The 20,707-nt window shown below is 45.5% G+C and overlaps 1 protein-coding gene across 2 annotated transcripts in view; it reads left to right on the top strand.

The window, feature by feature from the left end:
* The window catches only part of DHX9 (DExH-box helicase 9), a 334,908-nt gene that overhangs the window by 37,086 nt on the left and 277,115 nt on the right, over window positions 1-20,707 (top strand). For both annotated transcript variants that reach the window (XM_030205460.1, XM_030205459.1), the window contains exons 4-5: window positions 7,894-8,002; window positions 20,586-20,686. In XM_030205460.1, coding sequence (XP_030061320.1) covers window positions 7,894-8,002; window positions 20,586-20,686 — 210 coding nt within the window. The remainder of the gene's footprint in view (window positions 1-7,893; window positions 8,003-20,585; window positions 20,687-20,707) is intronic.

The raw sequence follows: 20,707 nt of genomic DNA, 5'->3' as shown, positions 1-20,707 counted from the left end.
ACTTCCCATCCCTTCAGACCTGCCGCAGTGCCGCCCCCCAACCCCCCCCAAACCGCACAGAGCCGAGTCCTCCCTATCCCTTCCTTCCAGCTCATCTAATGCCGCCCTCCCCTTATCCTCCCATATCCCCTCCCCCCGCCATCCCTCCCATCCTCTACTTCCTCCTTATATCTATCTAACCTCTTGCGAGGTTTGCCTAACCATTTTCCCATCATGAAAGGCAATTCTGTTAGGGTCCCTGAGAAGAGACTCCCTCTCCCATCCCCCCCCCCCTCCCAGACCTTTCTCTGATTTGTTAGAATGTATGCTACCCATCTTATGATTAATCAATTACAAAATCCCATTGTAAGCATATTAAACAAGATTTAACAATTTAGAAATCCAAAACCCCTTCTATCCCTCCCTTCCATATGATGCAGCCGTCTTTAACACTTTTGGTGTTATTGTGTCTCCCTGTTCTTAACTCTGTTCTCATAAGATCTATGCGTATATCACTTAATTCAATCATGTCTTCCCCATTCCGTTAGTTGCAACTCAATTACTGGTTAACCCCGATCCTCAGTTTTATAGATATTCTGTGTCTCTGTTTCCCGCCCCCTTTTACAATATATGAAAACAGCAGTTATACATCTAATATTTCCCCCAATAAACCCCCCGTTCAAACCTGTAATTGTATGTCAGTTCGATATATCAGGTAACAAAGTTTTTTTTTTATTTTTAGAAGATTTTATTGATCATTGCATAGGATAACCAGTCCAAACTCAATGAGAGAACTTACACTTTCTTAACACAATATGAATCTAACATTGGGTATCTAGTAAAGAAACGCACCATCACCAACACAATGCTTTAACAGTAGCTTATGTTACTTCTATCATTTTTAATTTTATACAACAGATCCTCCCTCCCTTCACCTGCCTTGACCCTCCCCCCCCCCCCCCCCCCCCCCCGGTCTTCCCATCCTTATCAGTAAAGACTGCTAAAATTACATTTGTTATCCAGTTCCCTTTGTGTGCTTTAAAAAGGGAGTCCATATCTTTTGCCATTTTGCAAAATTTCTCCCTTTCGCTGCAGTCAGTCTCTCCATTTCACATATGTAACTCACTTTAGTAAGCCAACCACTCATTGAGGGTACCTGTGGTCTTTTCCAATTTTGGGCCAAGTGGACTCGGGCCGCCACCAAGGACTGTCTTACCAATCCCCACTGATCAGATGTAATGCCCTCAGGTCTCTGTCCTAATAGGAAGATCAAAGGATGCCACCGCACAGAACTGCCGAGCCATACTTGAAGTCGAGAGTGCACACCCCTCCAATAGGCCTGTGCCTTAGGACATAGCCACCATATGTGTCCCATAGTCCCCTCCCCCCCACAATTCCGCCAGCAGCCCTTTGAAACCTGCGGAAACATATGGTGTAATCTAACCGGGGTCAGGTACCATCTATAGAATACCTTTACAGCATTCTCCTGCATGTCCACTGCACAAGAGACCCACAACAGACTCCTCTCTAAGGTCAGCCAACCCGTCTCCGGTAACGAGAACTGTAGCTCCTGTTCCCACCGTTTTCTATTCAATATGGATGTTTTGGAGCCTTTCACTAAGTAAGTGTACAGTTTGGAAATCAATCCTTTCGTGCCCTTGGGGTCCACACATACCTCCTCCCAACGGGTGAGTATCCCGTTTCAGGCATCCCATATATGCCTTCCCTTTCAAAAGGTGTTGTAGTTGCAAGTGGGCGTATCGATCCCCCCGTGAAAGACCGAAGTCAGTCACAAGAGTCTCGAAGGGTACAATAGTCTCCCCCACATGTAATTGACCCAACATGTCCAAACCCGCCTCCGCCCATTTACAGAATGTAGTGTTTCCTATACCCGGGGCAAACAGAGGATTATCCACTATCAGGGCTAGTCCTGACACCAAAGGTTGCTGCTGGGGAGACAGGAGGTCCCAGTAGTGAAAAGTAGCTTGTACTGTAGGTGGGAATTTATCCACCCGATCCCTATGATTACCTGCGATCCACATTAGATGTCCCAACTTACGAGAACCTACCAGATTTTGTTCAATGTCAACCCACAGCTTGTGGTCCTCTCGTCGAAACCAATCTACTGCCGCCCTAGACTGTGCTGCACAATAATACCATTGAAGGTTGGGTATCCCCAACCCTCCCTCCCGTCTACTCTTATATAAGAGGGCTCTAGGTAGCCGTGGTCGTTGCTGATTCCATACGAATCTAATCAATATATCTTGCATCCCAGACAGAAATGCTCTAGATACCCGCAGGGGGAGTACCTGAAATAAATACAGGAGACGTGGCAAAACATTTATTTTTATCGCTGCTATCCTCTCAAACCAGGAAAGACCTCTTGAGGACCGGGTAATTGGCAGTGAACAGCTCGGATAACTTGCCTGTGATCTGCACCCCAAGATACCTCATTGCCTCATTCTCCCACTTAAAAGCGAAGGACGACCTCAAGGTGTCCATCAGGTTCAGGGGAATTGCAACCGCCAGTCCCGTTGATTTGCTGGCATTCAATTTATATCCCGACACCCTCGCATAATCTTCTATCACTTTCATGAGATTAGGGAGAGAGGTCAGCGGTTTCGTTAAGGTCAAGAGAACGTCATCAGCAAATAAAGCAATTTTGTATTCTCGGGCACCCACTCTAACTCCAGCAATATCATCATTATCTCGGATCGCCATCGCCAGGGCGAACAATAACGGGGATAATGGGCACCCTTGCCGCGTCCCACGCCCAAGTGGAAATGCCGCAGAGTGCCCTCCGTTCACTCTGACACAGGCCGTCAGCGATGAATATAATGCCTGAACCCAGGCTCGATATTGCTGACCTATCCCTGCTCTATGCATGACCTTATCCAGGTACCCCCAGTGGACCCGATCAAACGCTTTTTCTGTGTCCAACCCAAGCAGTACCACTGGTCTAGCTTTTGTCTGCGCAGCGTAAAGTAGGTCCACTGTCCTTCTGATGTTGTCCATAGCTTGGCGTTGGGCTATAAAGCCCACCTGATCCGGATGTATTAAGCTAGGAAGCACTCTACCCAGGCGATTCGCCATCACTTTAGCCAGTATTTTCACGTCAGAGTTAAGTATCGAAATTGGGCGATATGAGGCACAGTCTGTTTTGTCTTTACCTGGTTTTGGTATCACGGCCACCCACGCCTCCAGCATTGTCTTAGGGAGAGGCGCTCCCTCTGTCACCGAGTTCATGATCATTGCCAAGTAAGGTGCTAGTACTCCCACATATGCTTTGTAAAACTCGTTCGTGAAGCCATCTAGACCCGGAACCTTCCCTGTCGGGAGTTCCTTTACCACTCGCTTAATCTCATCCACCCCCACTGGCTCCTCAAGTTCCTGTCTTTGAGAGTCGGACAAGGTCGGCAGACCCCTGTCCACCAGGTAGTCCTCTATTTTCTCAGTCTGTACGGCAGCATCCTCTTTATATAAAGTCTCATAGTATTGGGCAAAGCATTTCCTGATCTGTGCGGATCTCTGGAGCATCCCTCCCTTATCATCTTTAACTCTCATGATTTGCCGATCTGATCTCAACTTTCTTAATTTGGCAGCTAACAGTCTGCCTGGCTTATTGGTACCCTCATAATAAATTTGTTTTACCCTTGCATGTACAAACTTCAAATTGTCCTCGTGCAACGAGGCAATCTCAAGCCTCGTGTCTTGAAGCTTTCGGTAGTCGGACACCGACCCCGTGGTCCGATACCTGGTCTCCAAGGCTCTCACCCTGTCCATACATTTAATCAATCGTGCTTTATGGGCCCGGGCCTTCTGACCTGCACATTTCATAAAGTATCCCCTAGATATTGCCTTAAAGGCGTCCCACACTGTTCCTAGGGACGGTCTCGAGTCCACATTGAGGTCGAAATATTCTAACATTATAGGGATAAAACCAGCCACAATTTACGTGTCTCGTAGCAGGCTATTATTAAATGTCCATCTTTTTTCTCTCTCCTCCTCTCGCAAGGACGGAAGCACCATCCAAGCAGGGGCATGATCAGAAATAGTGATGGGGCCTATACCTGAGTCCCCTCCCCCCTCTGACAATGTTTTATCAAGGAAAATATAATCCAATCTTGAATAAGAAAGGTGTACAGGGGAGTAATAGGTATAGTCACGTCCTCTAGAATGCCCTTGTCTCCACACATCATACATACCCATTTCTTCTACAAAATTTTGCAACCCTCGAGAGTTGCTACAATCCACCGAGGCAGGCGGTGCCGATCTATCCACACTTGGTTGCATAGTAGCGTTAAAATCTCCCGCCACTAACACTTTACCTGCAGCGAAGGCTTGCAACTCTCTCAGAAGGCGCAAGAAAAAACCCTCCTGCCCTTCATTTGGAGCGTAAACGTTAGCCAAAGTATATTCTTCCTGCTCCAGCAGTGCATGCAGAAAAAGAAATCTACCCTCCCTGTCCCTTTTCCGGTGCAGAACCTGCACCTGGACATCCTTATGGACTAGTATAGCCACCCCCCTCTTTTTTGCACCCGATTCATCTGAGGCACACACCACATGCGGGTACTGCTTAGATATCAGTAACCCTTCATATTTCTTTAGCAGGTGGGTTTCTTGCAAAAATACTACATGCGGGTTCATCAGCCTCAATTCCCGCTGTAAGGAATGTCTCTTATAAGGAGAGTTCAGACCCTTTATATTATAAGTAAGGAACTTAAGATCCACCATATATCAAACTCTGATCTACACTAAGCTTTGAAGGAAGACCCCAGTCTCCCGATCCCTCCCTCCCGACCCTCCCACCCTTCTCCCCCCCCCCCCCCCCCCCCCCCCCCCACAGACAAGCCACCAACCACCAGCCAGCGCTATGTAGCGCTACCTGGGACCCAGAGGAATGTGACCCCCTTAACCAATTTTATAATAACAATACAAACTCTAACATAAAAAGAATGAGTACTCAGACCCACCCCAACTCCACAACCCACCCTGCATATACATTCACATAGATGGCTCTGACCACCCAACCAGCAAGGCACTCAAAATCGCCTCTCCCCCCCGACATCTGTTCACTGGGATTCTGAAAAAAGAAAGTTATCTCCCCTGTCCAGGGAACCATCACCCATTTCATCCCACCAGTCTTTCAAGTCTTGGATCTTGAAGCCTTTGCAGTTTTCTCCACACGCTTCCACCGCTGAAACCGGGCTTTCGTTGCAGGCGCTATCTCTGTCGGTAAAGATGCAGTCTGGGCCAATCCTGCTTCATGCAGTCGCTTCCACGCATCACCCACTTTGCGGCATCTGAGCTATTCTCCGTTGAGTGCTCTATGGGCTCTTTCTATGCCCATCTCGTTGGAGTTAAATTCAGGGCCCACCATTTGGGCACAGAGAGCACGCACCACTGCTGGGACATCTTCTTTGTCTCCGTTCTCCGGGATACCCCGGAATCGAAGGTTTTGTCTGCGCCCCCGATTCTCAAGGTCATCCAGCTTATAGTGAAAGTCCTCAGCCTGCTCCCCCAATTTTTTAAGGAGTTGCTCTACCTCCTCGTTTTTTTCTTGCTGCTCATCTGCCCGCTCTTCTAGGGCCTCCACCCTGCCTCCCAGCTCTCTCAAGTCCACACTGAGGGCATCCACGTGCTCCAAAATCTCTTCTTTAGATGCACGAATCTCGGCCCTCATTACCTCGAAACATTTTGTGAAGTCTTGCGGGAGGTCCTGTACAGAAGCGGACTCGCTCCGCTCTTCATGGGAAGACGCTGACCCCGATTCCGACACTCTCCGCGCCTTCGGGGAGGCATGGCGAACCAGGCCCCGATCCATCTGTCTTGTGGAGGGCCGTTCGCTTTCACGTTGCAGGGCGCCGCTTTTTTTTACTCATGTTGCGGCTCCGGGTCGAACGCCAGACCTTGCAGTCACTTTAAACTACGGGAGGCAGTTTTTGAAATCGGGTGGTAGCTTATTTAAGGTGAGTTGGCACGGAGCTGCGGGGCTAAGCAGCCATTCAGTCGCGTGACGTCACTTCCAGGTAACAAAGTTTTAACAGTGGTGGATTATGTATTAATCAGTCACCTCTATTAGTCCTGTCTGTGGGCGATCTTCAGCCTGTATAGCTTGTGCTTGTCGGTTCTGGCTATTTGAGCTTTTATTTCCACATGAGCCATTTATTTTTATTCAGTACTTCAGATCTTTAGACCTGGTCAGGCTGGACCTTGCAGGGTATAAACTACAGTACATTTCTATATGGGCTCGCAGTCTGCATTCTCACATGCGAGAGCTGCATTGAGAAACTAATGGAGGCGGATGATGAAAGCATACAAAAACCAGAAAACTCTCAGTGATTTTAGATGAGTTATAATGATTTCTTGGATGATAAAATATATATATATTTTTTTAAATTTTGTTACATTTGTACCCCGCGCTTTCCCACTCATGGCAGGCTCAATGCGGCTTACGTGGGGCAATGGAGAGTTAAGTGACTTGCCCAGAGTCACAAGGCGCTGCCTGTGCCTGAAGTGGGAATCGAACTCAGTTCCTCAGTTCCCCAGGACAAAAGTCCACCACCCTGGAAAAATGTTTGAAGTTTGTAAAAATCTGGCACCATGAAAATATACTACACAAGTCTCACCTGCATTGATACCCATGGCAGTAATATTTACTAGGATTGATGCCAGAGTGAAAAATGAAAACATTTTTCCTATCAGCAGTTGACATTTTCTTGATTACTATCCTATTCTACCTGGTCTTGGTAAGTTTTTAAGGCTTTTTTTTTGTAATCATTCTGTCCTCTTCTGAGTGTTTAATTAGATTGTCTCAGAACTGACAGGTCTTTTTTTTTTTTTTTTTTTTTTAATTATAAAAGCAATATGCATTACAAAATAGTTCTACTAAACAAATACTAGCTCCATATCTGTTTACATACAGTCTAGAAGGATACTACTGGACCATCGATTGTACAATAACGTTTGTACCTTACTTATGAACAAATAATCAAGTTAATCACAAAGAGCATCCCTCCTGCTTAGAAAGTCACTTTAGATATTAATCCATATTTTATCCCCCCTCCCTACACTCTTCCCACCCCTCTCTAACCATAACTCCAAAGGAAATAGCAACGACATCCACTTAAAAACCATGAGAATAGACCTTGGGGATCTTATGACACATCAGAAACTATAAACCAGAAAGGATTTGGACTCTTATACTCCCTACCTTAGTAGACTTCCCTAGCAGTCTGTTGTAAGTCACTCCCTGCCTACTCTCTACATCCAACCACTCTTCCCAGCCCCACCCTCCCTCCCAGGCACCCAAACGTATTCCTCATAACATTCTAGAATCACTTTCCAATGAACCACTAAGCTGCTTGCTCTCGAAGATAGGGATTGAATTAAAAGGTTGTTTAGCACTCTGAAGCTCCAGAAAATTTAGTGTATTCACCTTATTCCTCCATTCCCAAAAAGAGGTTGCAGAGTTCTGTGTCCATGTTTCCAGTATACATTTTAAAGCAATCACTCTTGTTTTATGGATAAATAATTTAGCTCCCTTTCCATCATCTCCCTTTCCCAACACTAAGTCCAAAGGAGGATATTTAAAAGTCTGACTGACAGCTGTTTTGTTTGTTTGTGAAGTATTGTAGACTCAGCAAACAAGCAACCAGATTCCAATATCCTTTAGTATCGTAGCAAGGTGAGAACAATAGACTTTGTGTTGTCATTTGATTGTAAATGGTGGTGGCAGCTCCCAACACTATGGTGCTTGATCCTGTTTTCCTTTTGGATATTGAAGAAACATTTTGCAAGCTAGTTAGGAAGGAAGAGAGAGCTGATATCTCAGGTGGAAGATCAGGCCCTGTATTCATTATATGTAGTTGATCTTTTTGTGTCTGTGGTGTACTCAGTGTTTTTCCTTTGCAGGTGGGGCAAATGGATACTCCAGATGGATCAGAAGGTGGTCAAGGTGAAGGGTTTGGTGATCCATCCAAAGGATCTGTTCCTCCCCATGTGGTCATAAAGGCTGAAGGAAGTAAGCATTTCAGACTTCTGTGGTGCGCTATAGGCATAGTGTTTTCAGGAAGAAATATATTTGACACTAATCTTAGATACAGTGCCACTGTAAAATGATACTGGGTTTGAATATGATTTCTAGTGGTTTCCTAGGAAGTCTTTATGATAGAATTACTACTACTATTTATCATTTCTAGGGCATAGATTAATGCAGGTGTAGAGTCGGTACTTCAAACCTTCAACTCTGAATCCTCTATTTTTCTACTCTTCCAACTCCTACTGATAAGCTTTTAGATCCAGAACAAAATAAATAAAAGAGAGAGAGAGAGAGAGAGGAGTTGGTACATTTTTATCAATTTTGACTCCACAACCCTGGGTTAATGAATGTAGGGACCTGTCAAAAAGCTGTACAGAATCTGTTCAATACATGGCTATTTGTGATGAGACCTGGGCTCTGAGAACACTAATAACTATCTTTTTTTCATCTATATCTTGGATGAATGCACAGCGATTTAATCTTGGTTGAGAGATTTTTACGTGTATAACTCAAGAATTTTAAACATGTCATTTTTGCCTCAGTATAATATAACCAGATGGTACTGAATATCTGTAAGTTGTGAGGGTTTTTTTGTTCATGTACTCCTTGCTTCCTCTTCACTGACTGGACCTGGCTGTACTCAGTTTTGTGGAGGTAGGTCCCCTGTAGTATCCTCTGTCTTTCCCCCTTTTCAAAGTTAGTGACTGGGTTTTTTTATGGGAGGGGGGTTCTTTGTGGGTGCGAGATGGGGTTAAAGTGTCATGGTTTGTGTATATATCCCCAAAAAATAAAAAATTGAGAGACATCAGGGCCCAAACTTCAGTTTAATAATAGAGAACTGAAATGTCAACTTTAATCACTGCCCCAATATGATTCCTTGGGCTATATCACTGACCAGGTTGGAGCAGTAAGAAAATGGAACAGTGAGACCCTTCGGAGTGGAGGAGTGGCCTATTGGTTAGTGCAGTGGACTGGACTTTGATCCTGGGGAACTGAGTTCAATTCCCACTGCAGCTCCTTGTGACTCTGGGCAAGTCACTTAACCCTCCATTGCCCCTGGTACAAAATAAGTACCTGAATATATGTAAACCACTTTGAATGTAGTTGCAAAAACCTCAGGCAGTATATCAAGTCCCATTTCCCTTTCCCTTCTTCTAGGATTAACAGAAGAATTTAGAAAGTCCATGGCAGGCTTGCCATGCAGCCCACAAATGCTCTGTGTTGCTGCCAATATAGACAACAAACAAAACAGCGAAGATGACCAACAGAAGAAAAAATAATAAAAAAACAAAAGTAAAAAAGTGTATATAAAAAATGTAGAGCGTCAACACTCGACACAGCTGTGTTTCGGCCATACAGGCCTGCGTCAGGAGTCTTCTCACTGGGTGCTGATCTCTTATACTGTCCAAATTTGGAGGGAATATGTATATCTGTGTTTGAGGTCCATATCCTGCCTTTGTAAACTTGCGATTGATTGATTCTCAGATTTATATCCCGTTCCATCCAATGTTCTGAGCAGGTTAAACAGCCTCAGATGTAATTGCCAGTCCTATTAGAGCCTCAGGCACCGACCACTAGGTTACTCCAGGGACCTGCTTGCTGCTCTAATAGGACTGGCAATTACATCTGAGGCTGTCATAGAGGCTGTTTTTTTTTTTTTTAATATTTATTTAAATTTTCCAATACATCACCACTTAAGGTGAATATGCAATCGGCATTATTTAACATTAGGAAACAAAAATGATAGGTATATATCTTTACAGCCCATTTGTCCACAAGTTAAAGAAATTTGATTCCAAGATTAAGGAAATTGAAAAAAAAAAAAAAGAGAGAAAAAAAAATACAAAAATTAACAATCAATAGATGCTTCCTCTGGTTCAGACCCCTGCCTGCTAATTAGGGAAGGTTTACTATATTCACATCAACTCTTGCATCAATAAACTCTTTCAACTGTTTTGGGTCTACAAACTGAAAATGTTTACCCTCAAGCATCACATTACAAAAACAAGGAAATATCAAGAGAAAATTTGCTCCCATTGCCACCACCCTGGGGCGAAGTTCCAAAAAGGCCCTTCGTCTCATCTGTGTAGGCCGTGAAAGATACGGACCTTTGAGCCCAAAAACAGATTTTCTAAATGTCTCAACGAAAGCCGTAGTACGGCATTCCTATCAGGCTCCAGCGCAAAAGTGACAAGCAGAGTTAACCTCTGAGTAACTATTTCTAATGAGCTTTCTAGGAATGAGGTAAGATTCATTCCTTCCCCTGTTACGGGGGGGGGGGGGGGGGTTTCCTACCACCACTCCAGTACTCCCGATGTAATAAGCCCGTGTAATGGGAGGGAGTGAGTCCTTGTCCATTCCTAGGATGTTCACCAAATATTTTTTAACCATCTCCAAAGGAGAAATTAACGGCGATTTGGGAAAATTAAGAAACCTAAGGTTAAGTCTCTTAGTCTGATTTTCCAGGTATTCGTTGTTTATGTAGGAAATTATTGTCTTTAACCAAAGCTGTTTCTATAGATCCCATTTCTTGAATTTTGATATCCACATGTTCCAATTTCTGGGTTTGCTGTGCAGTCACTTGTGCTTGAAGCAGGGCAGCCTCAGAAAGAACTTCAATATCAGAAGAGTTCTGCTTTAAAGTAGTTTGCATAGAGGTTTGGATATTGTAAACCATATCCCATAGTGACTCCAGCGTCACAATTGCTGGTCTAATCACTCCACTAGCCACAGGGGGAGATTGAGATAGACTATCAGCATGAGCTAACTTGGAAACAATAGCTTGAGGCAATACCTTTGAAGCCTGTTGTAGTAATGTTTCCCGAAGTTGAGAATCCATCTCCGTTGCTGCAGTCACACCCTCAGACAGGACCAGCTGAGCCACTTCGGTGTCTGTCTCTGTTTGAACAGCCAGCAACTCTCCTCCAGGCTGGGGAGGTGCAATTCGCTCCACAGGGCTCAGGGAAGCCTCGTTTCCACTCTCGATCGACTCCGAACGGCCGAGAGCTGCAGAGGGGGGTCGAAGTTCCCTGAGGACCCGGTTGCTGCCTGGGAAATTGCAGGGTTGTTTGTTTCATCGTCGAGGATGTCACAGGAACCGAGGGATATTCCTTTACCTTCCCCCTCCGCTTCCCCATCGTTGACGAGGCTACAGAGGCACCGAGGAAAACTCACAAACACAGCAGCCTCCAGGAGCAAACACAGGTGCGTCCATTCACAGCGCCATCTTGGAATCATAGAGGCTGTTTAACCTGCTCAGAACATTGGATGGAACGGGATATAAATCTGAGAATAAATCAATCGCAAGTTTATAAAGGCAGGATATGGACGTCAAACACTGAGATATACATATTCCCTCCAAATTTGGATAGTATAAGAGATCAGCACACAGTGAGAAGACTCCTGACGCAGGCCTGTATGGCCGAAACATAACTGAGTCGAGTCCCTTTCTCCCTGCTATCCATTGATAAATAAAGTTTATTTTTTAATTTCAACAACCAAGTGTTGACGCTCTACATTTTTTATATACACTTTTATATTTGTGTTTTCATTTTATTTTTCATTTTTTACTATTTTTTTTCTTCTGTTGGTCATCTTCGCTGTTTTGTTTGTTGTTTTTTTTTTGCGAAGACTGGTTTCTTCTGTTTTTTGCGCTGCTAATATAGAGGCAGACAAAAGATGAGAAGAATATAATTTTTTTTGAGTAAGACACCTGCCTTCTACATAAGTTATAACTACAGCACAATTGAAATATCTCTTGTCGGTCACGTTAAATAACATCTGTTCCTTGTCATCAACAGCAGGTAAATCCATTAACTGATGGGTTGTATCCGCCTACCAGCAGATGGAGATAGAGAACACTGAAGAACCACAGTGACCCTTGGATGGCTAGCCCCATCTGCCTTCAGTATTTCTCTATCAGCCGGTGTGGACGTAGCTTGATCAGCTCCTGGATTTCTGCCTGGGGTGGCTCCTGTGCTTTGCCAGTTGAGCAGGGGTGTTGTGGCTGGTGGTGCCCACTTTAAAGGCATATAGGTTCGTCCTTTCCCTGCCTTACCCATTCCCCCCTCCTCCCGGAGTCCCTCTGTTGCTGCCTGCCTCCAACTTTCCTCACAGCGTTTAAAAAAAAAAAAAAAAAAGCGCGCTTTTACTGCGTGGCTGTTCTGAGGCTTTCTCCAGAGATTCTGGTTCAGCGCAGCTTGACCGGAGCTCATTGACTTGGTCTTCTGAGGTGAGAGTGATGGCCAGCTCCGAACGGGGAGGTTCCTGCGGACAGCGTTCCGAACGGGGTAAGTTTTGGAGTCAAGCGCTGCTCCCACTGTGATAAGCGCAGGTCAGCAGCGGGGCTTTGCAGTACGTGCTCGTTAGTCACTCGAGCTAGTACGAGCATGGCGAGCGATGATTCTTCCCGCTTGATGGAGCTGGTAGCGGGCGTCATTTTGGAAGCGCCGCATGCCTCGACCCCTGCGATGGTGGAGGAGTCTGAGTGCAGGGGGACGCCTCGTTTAGAGGCTGTCAGAGGAGCTTCAACCTCCGTTTCGCCTAATTCAGGGACAGAGGGCCCCTGAGTTTGCGCTTCTGATGCATAAGTCCTTCATGCTGAAAAGAGCTCTGCCGCAGGTGTCTGTCACTGCGTTGCATTCTGGTTTCCCTCCCGGTGTTGATGCCCCGGGGATGGCTACGGATGTTATTTCTTCCCTCGAGCGTTGGAAACACGCTAAACATAGACGGGTAAATTCCCCGTCTGAAAGTGGCGGGGTGGTCCATCAATCATTTGGAACTAAGAGCGATATTCCAGGCTTTTATGGCCTTCCACAAGACTCTGAAGGGGCTTGCTGTCTTTGTTCTGTCAGACAACACAACAGCGGTAGCCTACATCAATCGTCAGGGCGGCACTCCGTGCAGGGCCCTGGCCGCGGAGGCCGCTCAGATTTGCCACTGGGCCGAGCTCCACCTGCAGCTTCTGTCAGCAGCTCACATAGCAGGTCAGAGCAACGTGCAAGCCGATTTTCTCAGCATGCATCAAATCGACCCGGCGGAATGGGAACTGGCAGAAGTGTTTCTCCAGATTTGTGCCAAATGGGGGCTCCCGGAATGGATCTTATGGCGTCAAGTGCAAACGCCAAAGTCTCTCGCTTTTTCAGCAGAAGGAGAGATCCTCAACCCTGGCTCTCGAGCCTTCTATATGTGTTCCCTCCTTGGCCCTTGATAGGGCAAGTCTTCCTGCAGATTTGACTACACCGAGGATTGGTGATTCTCATCGCTCCAGATTGGCCAAGGCGTCCATGGTATGCGGATCTCTGCCGGATGCTGGTGGAGGCTCCACTTACTTTACCTCGGATTCCGAACCTGTTGGTTCAAGGCCCGGTGACTATGGAGGATCCCTTCCGATTTGGTCTTGCGGCCTGGCTCTTGAGAGAGCGCAATTGAGAGATAAGGGGTACTCTAACAAGGTCATCTCCACTGTCTTGCAGGCCCGCAAACGGTCTACTTCCGCAGCCTATGCTCGGATATGGTGTAAGTTTGAGGAGTGGTGCCTCCCGAAACAGGTCACTCCCGCACGGGCTACAGTCTCGCTGGTCCTGGACTTTTTGCAGGATGGCTTACAAAAAGGCCTGGCTTACAATTCTCTTCGGGTGCAAGTGGCATGCTACCGAGGGGAAGGTCTGTGGCTTGTACCTTGCTGCTCATCCGGACATTGCCCGATTTCTTAGAGGGGCGCTTCGGCTCCGCCCTCCTGTGCGGTTGCCCTGTACGGCCTGGAACCTGGGGCTGGTGTTGAAGGCTCTCCAGTGTTCGCCTTTCGAGCCGCTCAAGCAAGCTTCGGAGAAGGATGTGACTCTCAAGACAGTCTTTTTTTTTTTTTTTTTTTTAATTTGTATATATTTATTGGTTTTGTGTAATAACAAACATATTGCTTATCAAACAGTCATTCACTGATACAATCCAAAATATTCCCTTCCCCCTCCCTCTCCCCCCCCCCTCCCTCCCCAGCATGTTATACATTTAAGTTTTATGTCATGTGGGTTAAACTCCGATATTGAGTCCATAACTCTGAAGATTCATTATAACGTCCCAATCTCTTGTCCGTAAATTTCTCCATTTCACCAATCAAAGATAGCTTCAAGAGCCAGTCCTCTTCTGAGGGTGCCTCTAATTGTTTCCAATGCCTTGCTATGACAGTTTTTGCTGCTGCCAAACACATTCTTTTAAACCGGCTCTGCCATTTAGCTCCTCGTCTATTACCCAATCCAAGCAAACACCATTGAGGTTCACACGGGAATGGCTTCCCCGTGTGGGCTGCTATCTTTGTAGCAACATTTCCCCAGAAGACCTGTATTTTGGCACAGGACCACCAAATATGTAGATAGGTCCCCTCCTCATCTCCACATCTCCAACACCATTGTGATGTCCCTGGAAACATAACATGCAATCTGTGTGGGGTATAATACCATCGTGACAGGATTTTGAAAGCATTTTCCTTTATCAGCACACAGGTTGAGGCTTTAGTAACCTCAGCCAGAATTGCCTTCCACTCGTGTGCTGTAAATTCCTTCTGCAAATCCCGTTCCCACTGAAGCATATAAGGACATTTCTCAAAGGTCCTACCCCTTAAAAATTTATACAATATAGAGATAGTACCTTTCATTTTCCCCAAGGAGCTCCACATGTTCTCTAGGCCCTCATACTCCTCCGGGTCCGCCTTCAACCACCCTTGTGTTTGTATATAATGTTTGACTTGTATGTAGAAGAATTGTTCAGTATCTAAAATCCCATTTTGCTCTTTAAGCTCTGCAAAGGGAACCATTTGTCCATCATCCAGTAGATCTCTAAAACAAATTATCCCCTTCTCTGCCCATCTCCTTGCCACCGGATGACCCATCCCTATCTGAAACCCTGGTTCCCCCCCAATGTATGCGTAAGATGAGGTGAGCCTGGACTGCCACAGTTTACTTCTAACCACTGCCCACAATATTAAAAGGTGTTGCACGAATGGGTTGGAAGTCAATGTTGTGTACATCCTACGTGGAAAGGAGGCCCAAAGTACTGATTTTAAACAATGATTCGGCACCATAGATTGATCAAGTTGGGCCACCACTGAAAGCCTGTCTTGGCTCCATGCGGAGATGAACTTTAATTGAGCAGCCCAGTAGTACCATTTGAGGTTTGGAACCCCTCGTCCCCCCAAATCAACTGACTTCCATAACAACTTTCTGTTTTGCCTAGGCGCTTTGCCCTCCCAAATAAATCTCAAAAGGGCTCTCTGCAATTTCTCCAACTCCCCCTTAGGCACCAGTATTGGTAATGTCTGAAAGAAGAATAGCACTCTAGGTAAAATATTCATTCGGACAACTGCTATACGCCCCCACCATGACAACCATTTCCCCGTCCATGCTTCCATATCTGCTCGTACCTGTTGAAAAAGTGGTATATAGTTCAGGTTGAATAATTGTGAAATCTCTATAGGTATCCTGACCCCCAGATATTTAATCTTATCGTGCCTCACACGAAATGGGTATGTTCGCATGAGCTCTTGCATCCAGGCCTGTGTGATGGAAACCCCCAACAACTCCGATTTGTCATAATTGATCTTAAAGCCTGACATGCGTCCATACTCTGCTAAAGCTACCATCAGGTTCGGAAGGGTCAATGCAGGGCTTCCCACAAAAAATAACACGTCCGCAAATAATGCTAATTTGTGTTCTATAGTCCCAATTACTATCCCTTTTACATCCGCAGATTCTCGAATCTTCTGCGCTAACGGCTCTATATAGAGCGCGAAAAGTAGCGGAGACAGTGGGCAGCCCTGGCGAGTTCCACGTTCTATCTGAAATGTCGACGTGTACCCATCATTGATTTTTAATCGAGCTATTGGCCTTTCATATAACCTATGGAGCCATCCCAGTAGACCAGTCCCAACTCCCATATGTTCCATAACTTCCCATAGATAGGGCCACTCCACCCTATCAAATGCCTTTTCTGCATCTGTACTTAGTAAAGTGACCGGTATATCCTGTCTCTTAGCCTCCCATATAACATGCAGTGTACGACGTACATTATCTGCTACCTGCCGGCCCTTAACAAACCCAGATTGGTCAGTATGTACTAATTTTGGTAGAATTGCACCTAGCCGGTCTGCCAATACTTTTGATAATATTTTTCTATCTAAATTGATCAGCGAGATTGGTCTATAGGACCCACATATAGCCGGGTCCCTTCCTGGCTTTAAGAGCAGAGATATTCCCGCCTCATGCATACTAATGGGCAATGACTGACCCTCAAAACAGGCATTACCCACTCTCATCAACAAAGGTCCCACTTCCCCCGCAAAAAGTTTGTAAAATTTGGCGGAGTAGCCGTCCATTCCCGGGGCCTTTCCTCCCTTAAGATTCTTAATGACTCCTGTAATTTCATCAAGACGAAATGGAGCTTCCAGCTTACGGCTCTCCTCGCTAGTCAATTTGGACAGCCCAAGTCCCTCAAAACTCTGGCGCACCTCAGCAGCTTCCAACCCTAATTCTCTTTTGTAGAGCTCTTTATAAAAAGTTAAGAATTGAGTTCTAATTTCGTCATCCCTGTAATATAGCTGATCCCCTGGGCCTTTAATTTTTGTAATGGTATGATTTCTCTGCCTAGCCTTAAGGCAATTGGCCAGCATTTTCCCTGACTTATTACTATACTCATAAAATTTATGTTGGAGAAGCTTCCTCATAAATTCCACCCGCACTATTTGTAGCTTTTCTAGTTCCATCCGGCACCTCCTGAGCTCTTGCAGGTCTTTTGCCAAACCCCCCGCCTGGTGGTGTCTTTCCAGATGAACCAGTCTGGATCTCAAATTGAGTTCCGCTGCTTCTCTGGCGCGCTTTCTACGAGCCCCCCACTTTATGAGATGCCCTCGTACCACCACCTTCAATGCATCCCAGAGAGTCCCATCTGAAACCTCCCCCGTGTCATTGCTTATGCAGTAAGACTGGATCACTTTACGAATATCTGCACAAATTCTGTGATCCCCCAGTAATGACTCATTTAATCTCCAGAAGAGGAGCCGATCTTCCTCCCTCCACCCCCTTCAGTTCAAGTTCTACTGGAGCATGGTCTGAAATACTAATGGGGCCAATCTCAGAATCTAACACACTATCCCAGAGTGTGCGACTGCACCAAATCATATCTATTCTGGTATATGTAGTTTGTGAATGAGAAAAAAATGTATATGTCTTTTGGCCTGGGTGTCTGAGCCTCCAAACTTCAACTAAATCTAACTGTGAAGTCAATTGTTTTAGTTTTTTACTGTGGGTCACATTTATACTTCCTCCTCCTCTAGAATGGTCCATTGGTGACATATATGTATTAAAATCACCTCCTAAAATCATATGACCTTGTTGGAATTGGGAAAGTTCCTCTGTCATCTTTTCGAAAAAGTCCCCCTGCCCCACATTCGGAGCATATACATTCACAATAGTCACAGGTTTGCCATATATAAGTCCCTTTACCGCCAAACATCTGCCTAGAACATCTTTATAAATATCATCAATTATAAATGGTATACCTTTCCGAACATAGATTACAAGCCCTCCCACTTTTCCTCCTCTTTTATCAAAATGAGCTATACAATCAGCAAAAGATTTGTGCTTGAGCAAATGAGCATCACCACTCCTAATATGTGTTTCCTGTAGCATTACTATATCCCAATGAAGCCGTTGCACCTCCCGAAATACAAGACTGCGCTTTGATGGGGAGTTCAACCCATTGACATTCCATGTGCCCACTTTTAACCCCTGACCCCCCCCCCCCCCCCCCCCCCCCCCCCCCCCCCTGAAGTAGCTGGTAGAAAACCTGCCAGCTGATGGTTCTGAGGAAGTAACTCCTCGCCAGAGCAGACTATTATTAGGCTTCGTATGAAAAACCCCAATTGCAATAAACTGTTTCTATCTTTATCCCTCTCTCTAATCGTGTCTTAATATTATTGCTAGCCAACATAAAACATATATATTAACAGCATATATATTAACAGCATGTCACCTAAAATAAACATGTTCAACCAACTGGTTATATAATTAACACTGTATGGTATGCATCCATTTCTCACACTCGTGTGCTCAAGTCCCACTCTTCTTTGGAGATCCTCGAGGACTTGTTTCCTTTCTGGATCCCACTCTCTGCCATGTGGATGCCATGCGTGACTGATTCATATTTGTAGAGGTTGATCCAGAAGCTTCTGGTGGCAAATCCTTACAGCCCAGATCCTTCAATATAGTCCACGCCTCTCCTAGCCGTGACACCCTCCGGGATTGACCTCCAACTGTAAATTGTAATCCGAATGGAAATGTCCATCTATATCTAATGCTGGAGTGTTGAAGATATTGAGTAAGATCTTTAAATGTTCTTCTCCGTTGTAGGGTGCCTAATGCCAGATCTTGAAATATCGTAATTTTCTGGTTTTCCCAGAGGACATCACCCTTAGCTCTTGCTTTTCTCCAAATCATGTCTTTGATTGTATAACTTGAAAAACAGACGATTATATCTCGAGGTTGAGAGGACCTCCTGGGTCCCAGGCTTCTATGTACTCTGTCAAACTGAATTGCAGAATCTCCTTGATCCTGCTGGGTCTCTGCAGTCTCTCCTAGAATAAGAGCACATATTTCTCTAATGATTTTAGCACAATCCATATTTTGATCAGTATCTGGTATGCCTTTAAATCTGAGGTTACTTCGCCGTGAGCGATTTTCCAAGTCCTCCAGGTCTAATTCCATTTTAGCCTTATCCTCTTTCAGGGATTGAATTTCTGACTTTAACTTGTGCACTTCGCTTCCCACGTGCTCCAGTTCACCCTCTGCCTGCTCCATTCTATGCCCGATTTCCCGCATGTCTTTCTGTAAATCAGTGACTGCCTCCTTAATCGTCTTGCGAACAGATGACATCTCCGCTTTCAGGGCCTTAAACCATTGAGCGACTTCTTTCTTGGCGATCTCTGTATCGCTATCATGTTGTTCTATGAGGCCCTCCGCCTCCGATTCGGAATCTGCAGCCACCATTTTGGCGCGTGTCATGTGCGATATGCTGCCGGAGTTCGCTGCTCCGTCGCGCTTCTCCGCCGTGAATTTAAATTTATCTAATTTTTTCCGGGTCGCCATAGGCTTGTGTTGGCCGCTGTGTTCCTTATCTGGAGGCCGAATTTTCGGGGTTTATTCGCCGTTTTCGCCGTCGCTCTAGCGGAGCTCCGGAATCATGCGTCCATCCCCGACGCTGACGTCACTTCCTCCTCTCTCAAGACAGTCTTTTTGGTGGCCATTACATCGGCTAGACGCGTATCTGAGCTTCAGGCGCTTTCCTGTTGGGACCCTTTTCTGCAGTTCTTAGAGTCCGGGGTGACGGTACGTACAGTGCCTTCCTTCCTGCCTAAGGTGGTTTCAGCGTTTCACCCATTTCAGCCCATTTTTCTACCTTCCTTTTCTAGGGAGGACTTTCCGGATTCCTTTGGGCAATTACATCTTTTAGATGTCCGCAGGGCTCTGTTGCAGTATCTACAGATGTCAAATGACTTCAGGACTTCTGATCATCTTTTTGTCTTATTGACAGGTCCTCGACTTGGGTGCCCGGCGTCTAAGGCCACTATAGCCCATTGGCTCAGAGAAGTCATCTTTTCTGCGTATCTGCTTTCAGGGTGGGCTCCCCCTGAAGCGTTTAAAGCATATTCCATGAGAGCGATTTCCTCCTTGTGGGCTGAAACAGGTGTCCTTTCTCTTCAAGAGATCTGTCGTGCAGCTACTAGGGCTTCTCAGCTCTTGATTGTACGGCATTACAGGCTGGATGTGGCAGCAAAGCAAGACGTGCGTTTTGGAGCGCAGGTACTGGCTTGCGGAGTTGCCGGTTCCCACCCTACGTAGGGAGTGCTTTTGTACATCCCATCAGTTAATGGATTCATCTGCTGTTGATGACAAGGAAGGGAAAATTAGGTTCTTACCTTGGTAATTTTCTTTCCTTTAGTCACAGCAGATGAATCCATGATCCCTCCCTGTCTGACTTTGTGTTTTTGTTCAGTTTTCATGCAGATATTAAACAGTTCTTAAAGTTTCTACATGCTGTTCTATTGCAGGAGGTTGAGTTCGTCCCTCCTTTGTGTGGTTATTGCTCCGGTTCTGGGGCGTTTGTTCGCTGTGAGGAAAGTTTATGTGATGTTACCTTTCTTAGTCACTCTGCTTTGGAAATTTCAAATACTGAAGGCAGATGGGGCTAGCCATCCAAGGGTCACTGTGGTTCTTCAGTGTTCTCTTTCTCCACCTGCTGGTAAACGGATGCAACCCATCAGTTAATGGATTCATCTGCTGTGACTAAAGGAAAGAAAATTACCAAGGTAAGAACCTAATTTTCCCATCCTCAAGATTTAGAGAGAGCTGTATTAAGTCATGTCACCACTGATGTGGATTGTATCTTGTGTCTTTATGAGTTGTTGTGTGTTTTTTTTTTGTTTTGTTTGTTTTAATAAGTTTCTAGCCTTAGCTGAACTATGAACATCAACTTTGCAATTATTTCAGAAGGGATCTATTTACTCTGCCTTCTTTTCTAGACACTGGCCCCACCAGTGGATATGGAGGAGGAGCTCACTGGGACCGTGGTGCCAACTTGAAGGATTACTATGCTAAGAAGGAGGAGCAAGAAGCCCAGGCTGTAAGCTGCTAGAAAAATACA

The sequence above is a fragment of the Microcaecilia unicolor genome, chromosome 6, assembly GCF_901765095.1.
Source record: "Microcaecilia unicolor chromosome 6, aMicUni1.1, whole genome shotgun sequence".
In the NCBI taxonomy this organism is placed as follows: Eukaryota; Metazoa; Chordata; class Amphibia; order Gymnophiona; family Siphonopidae; genus Microcaecilia; species Microcaecilia unicolor.
The sequence above is the reverse complement of the archived record's forward strand: the minus strand, read 5'-3'. Positions and strand labels throughout refer to the sequence as shown.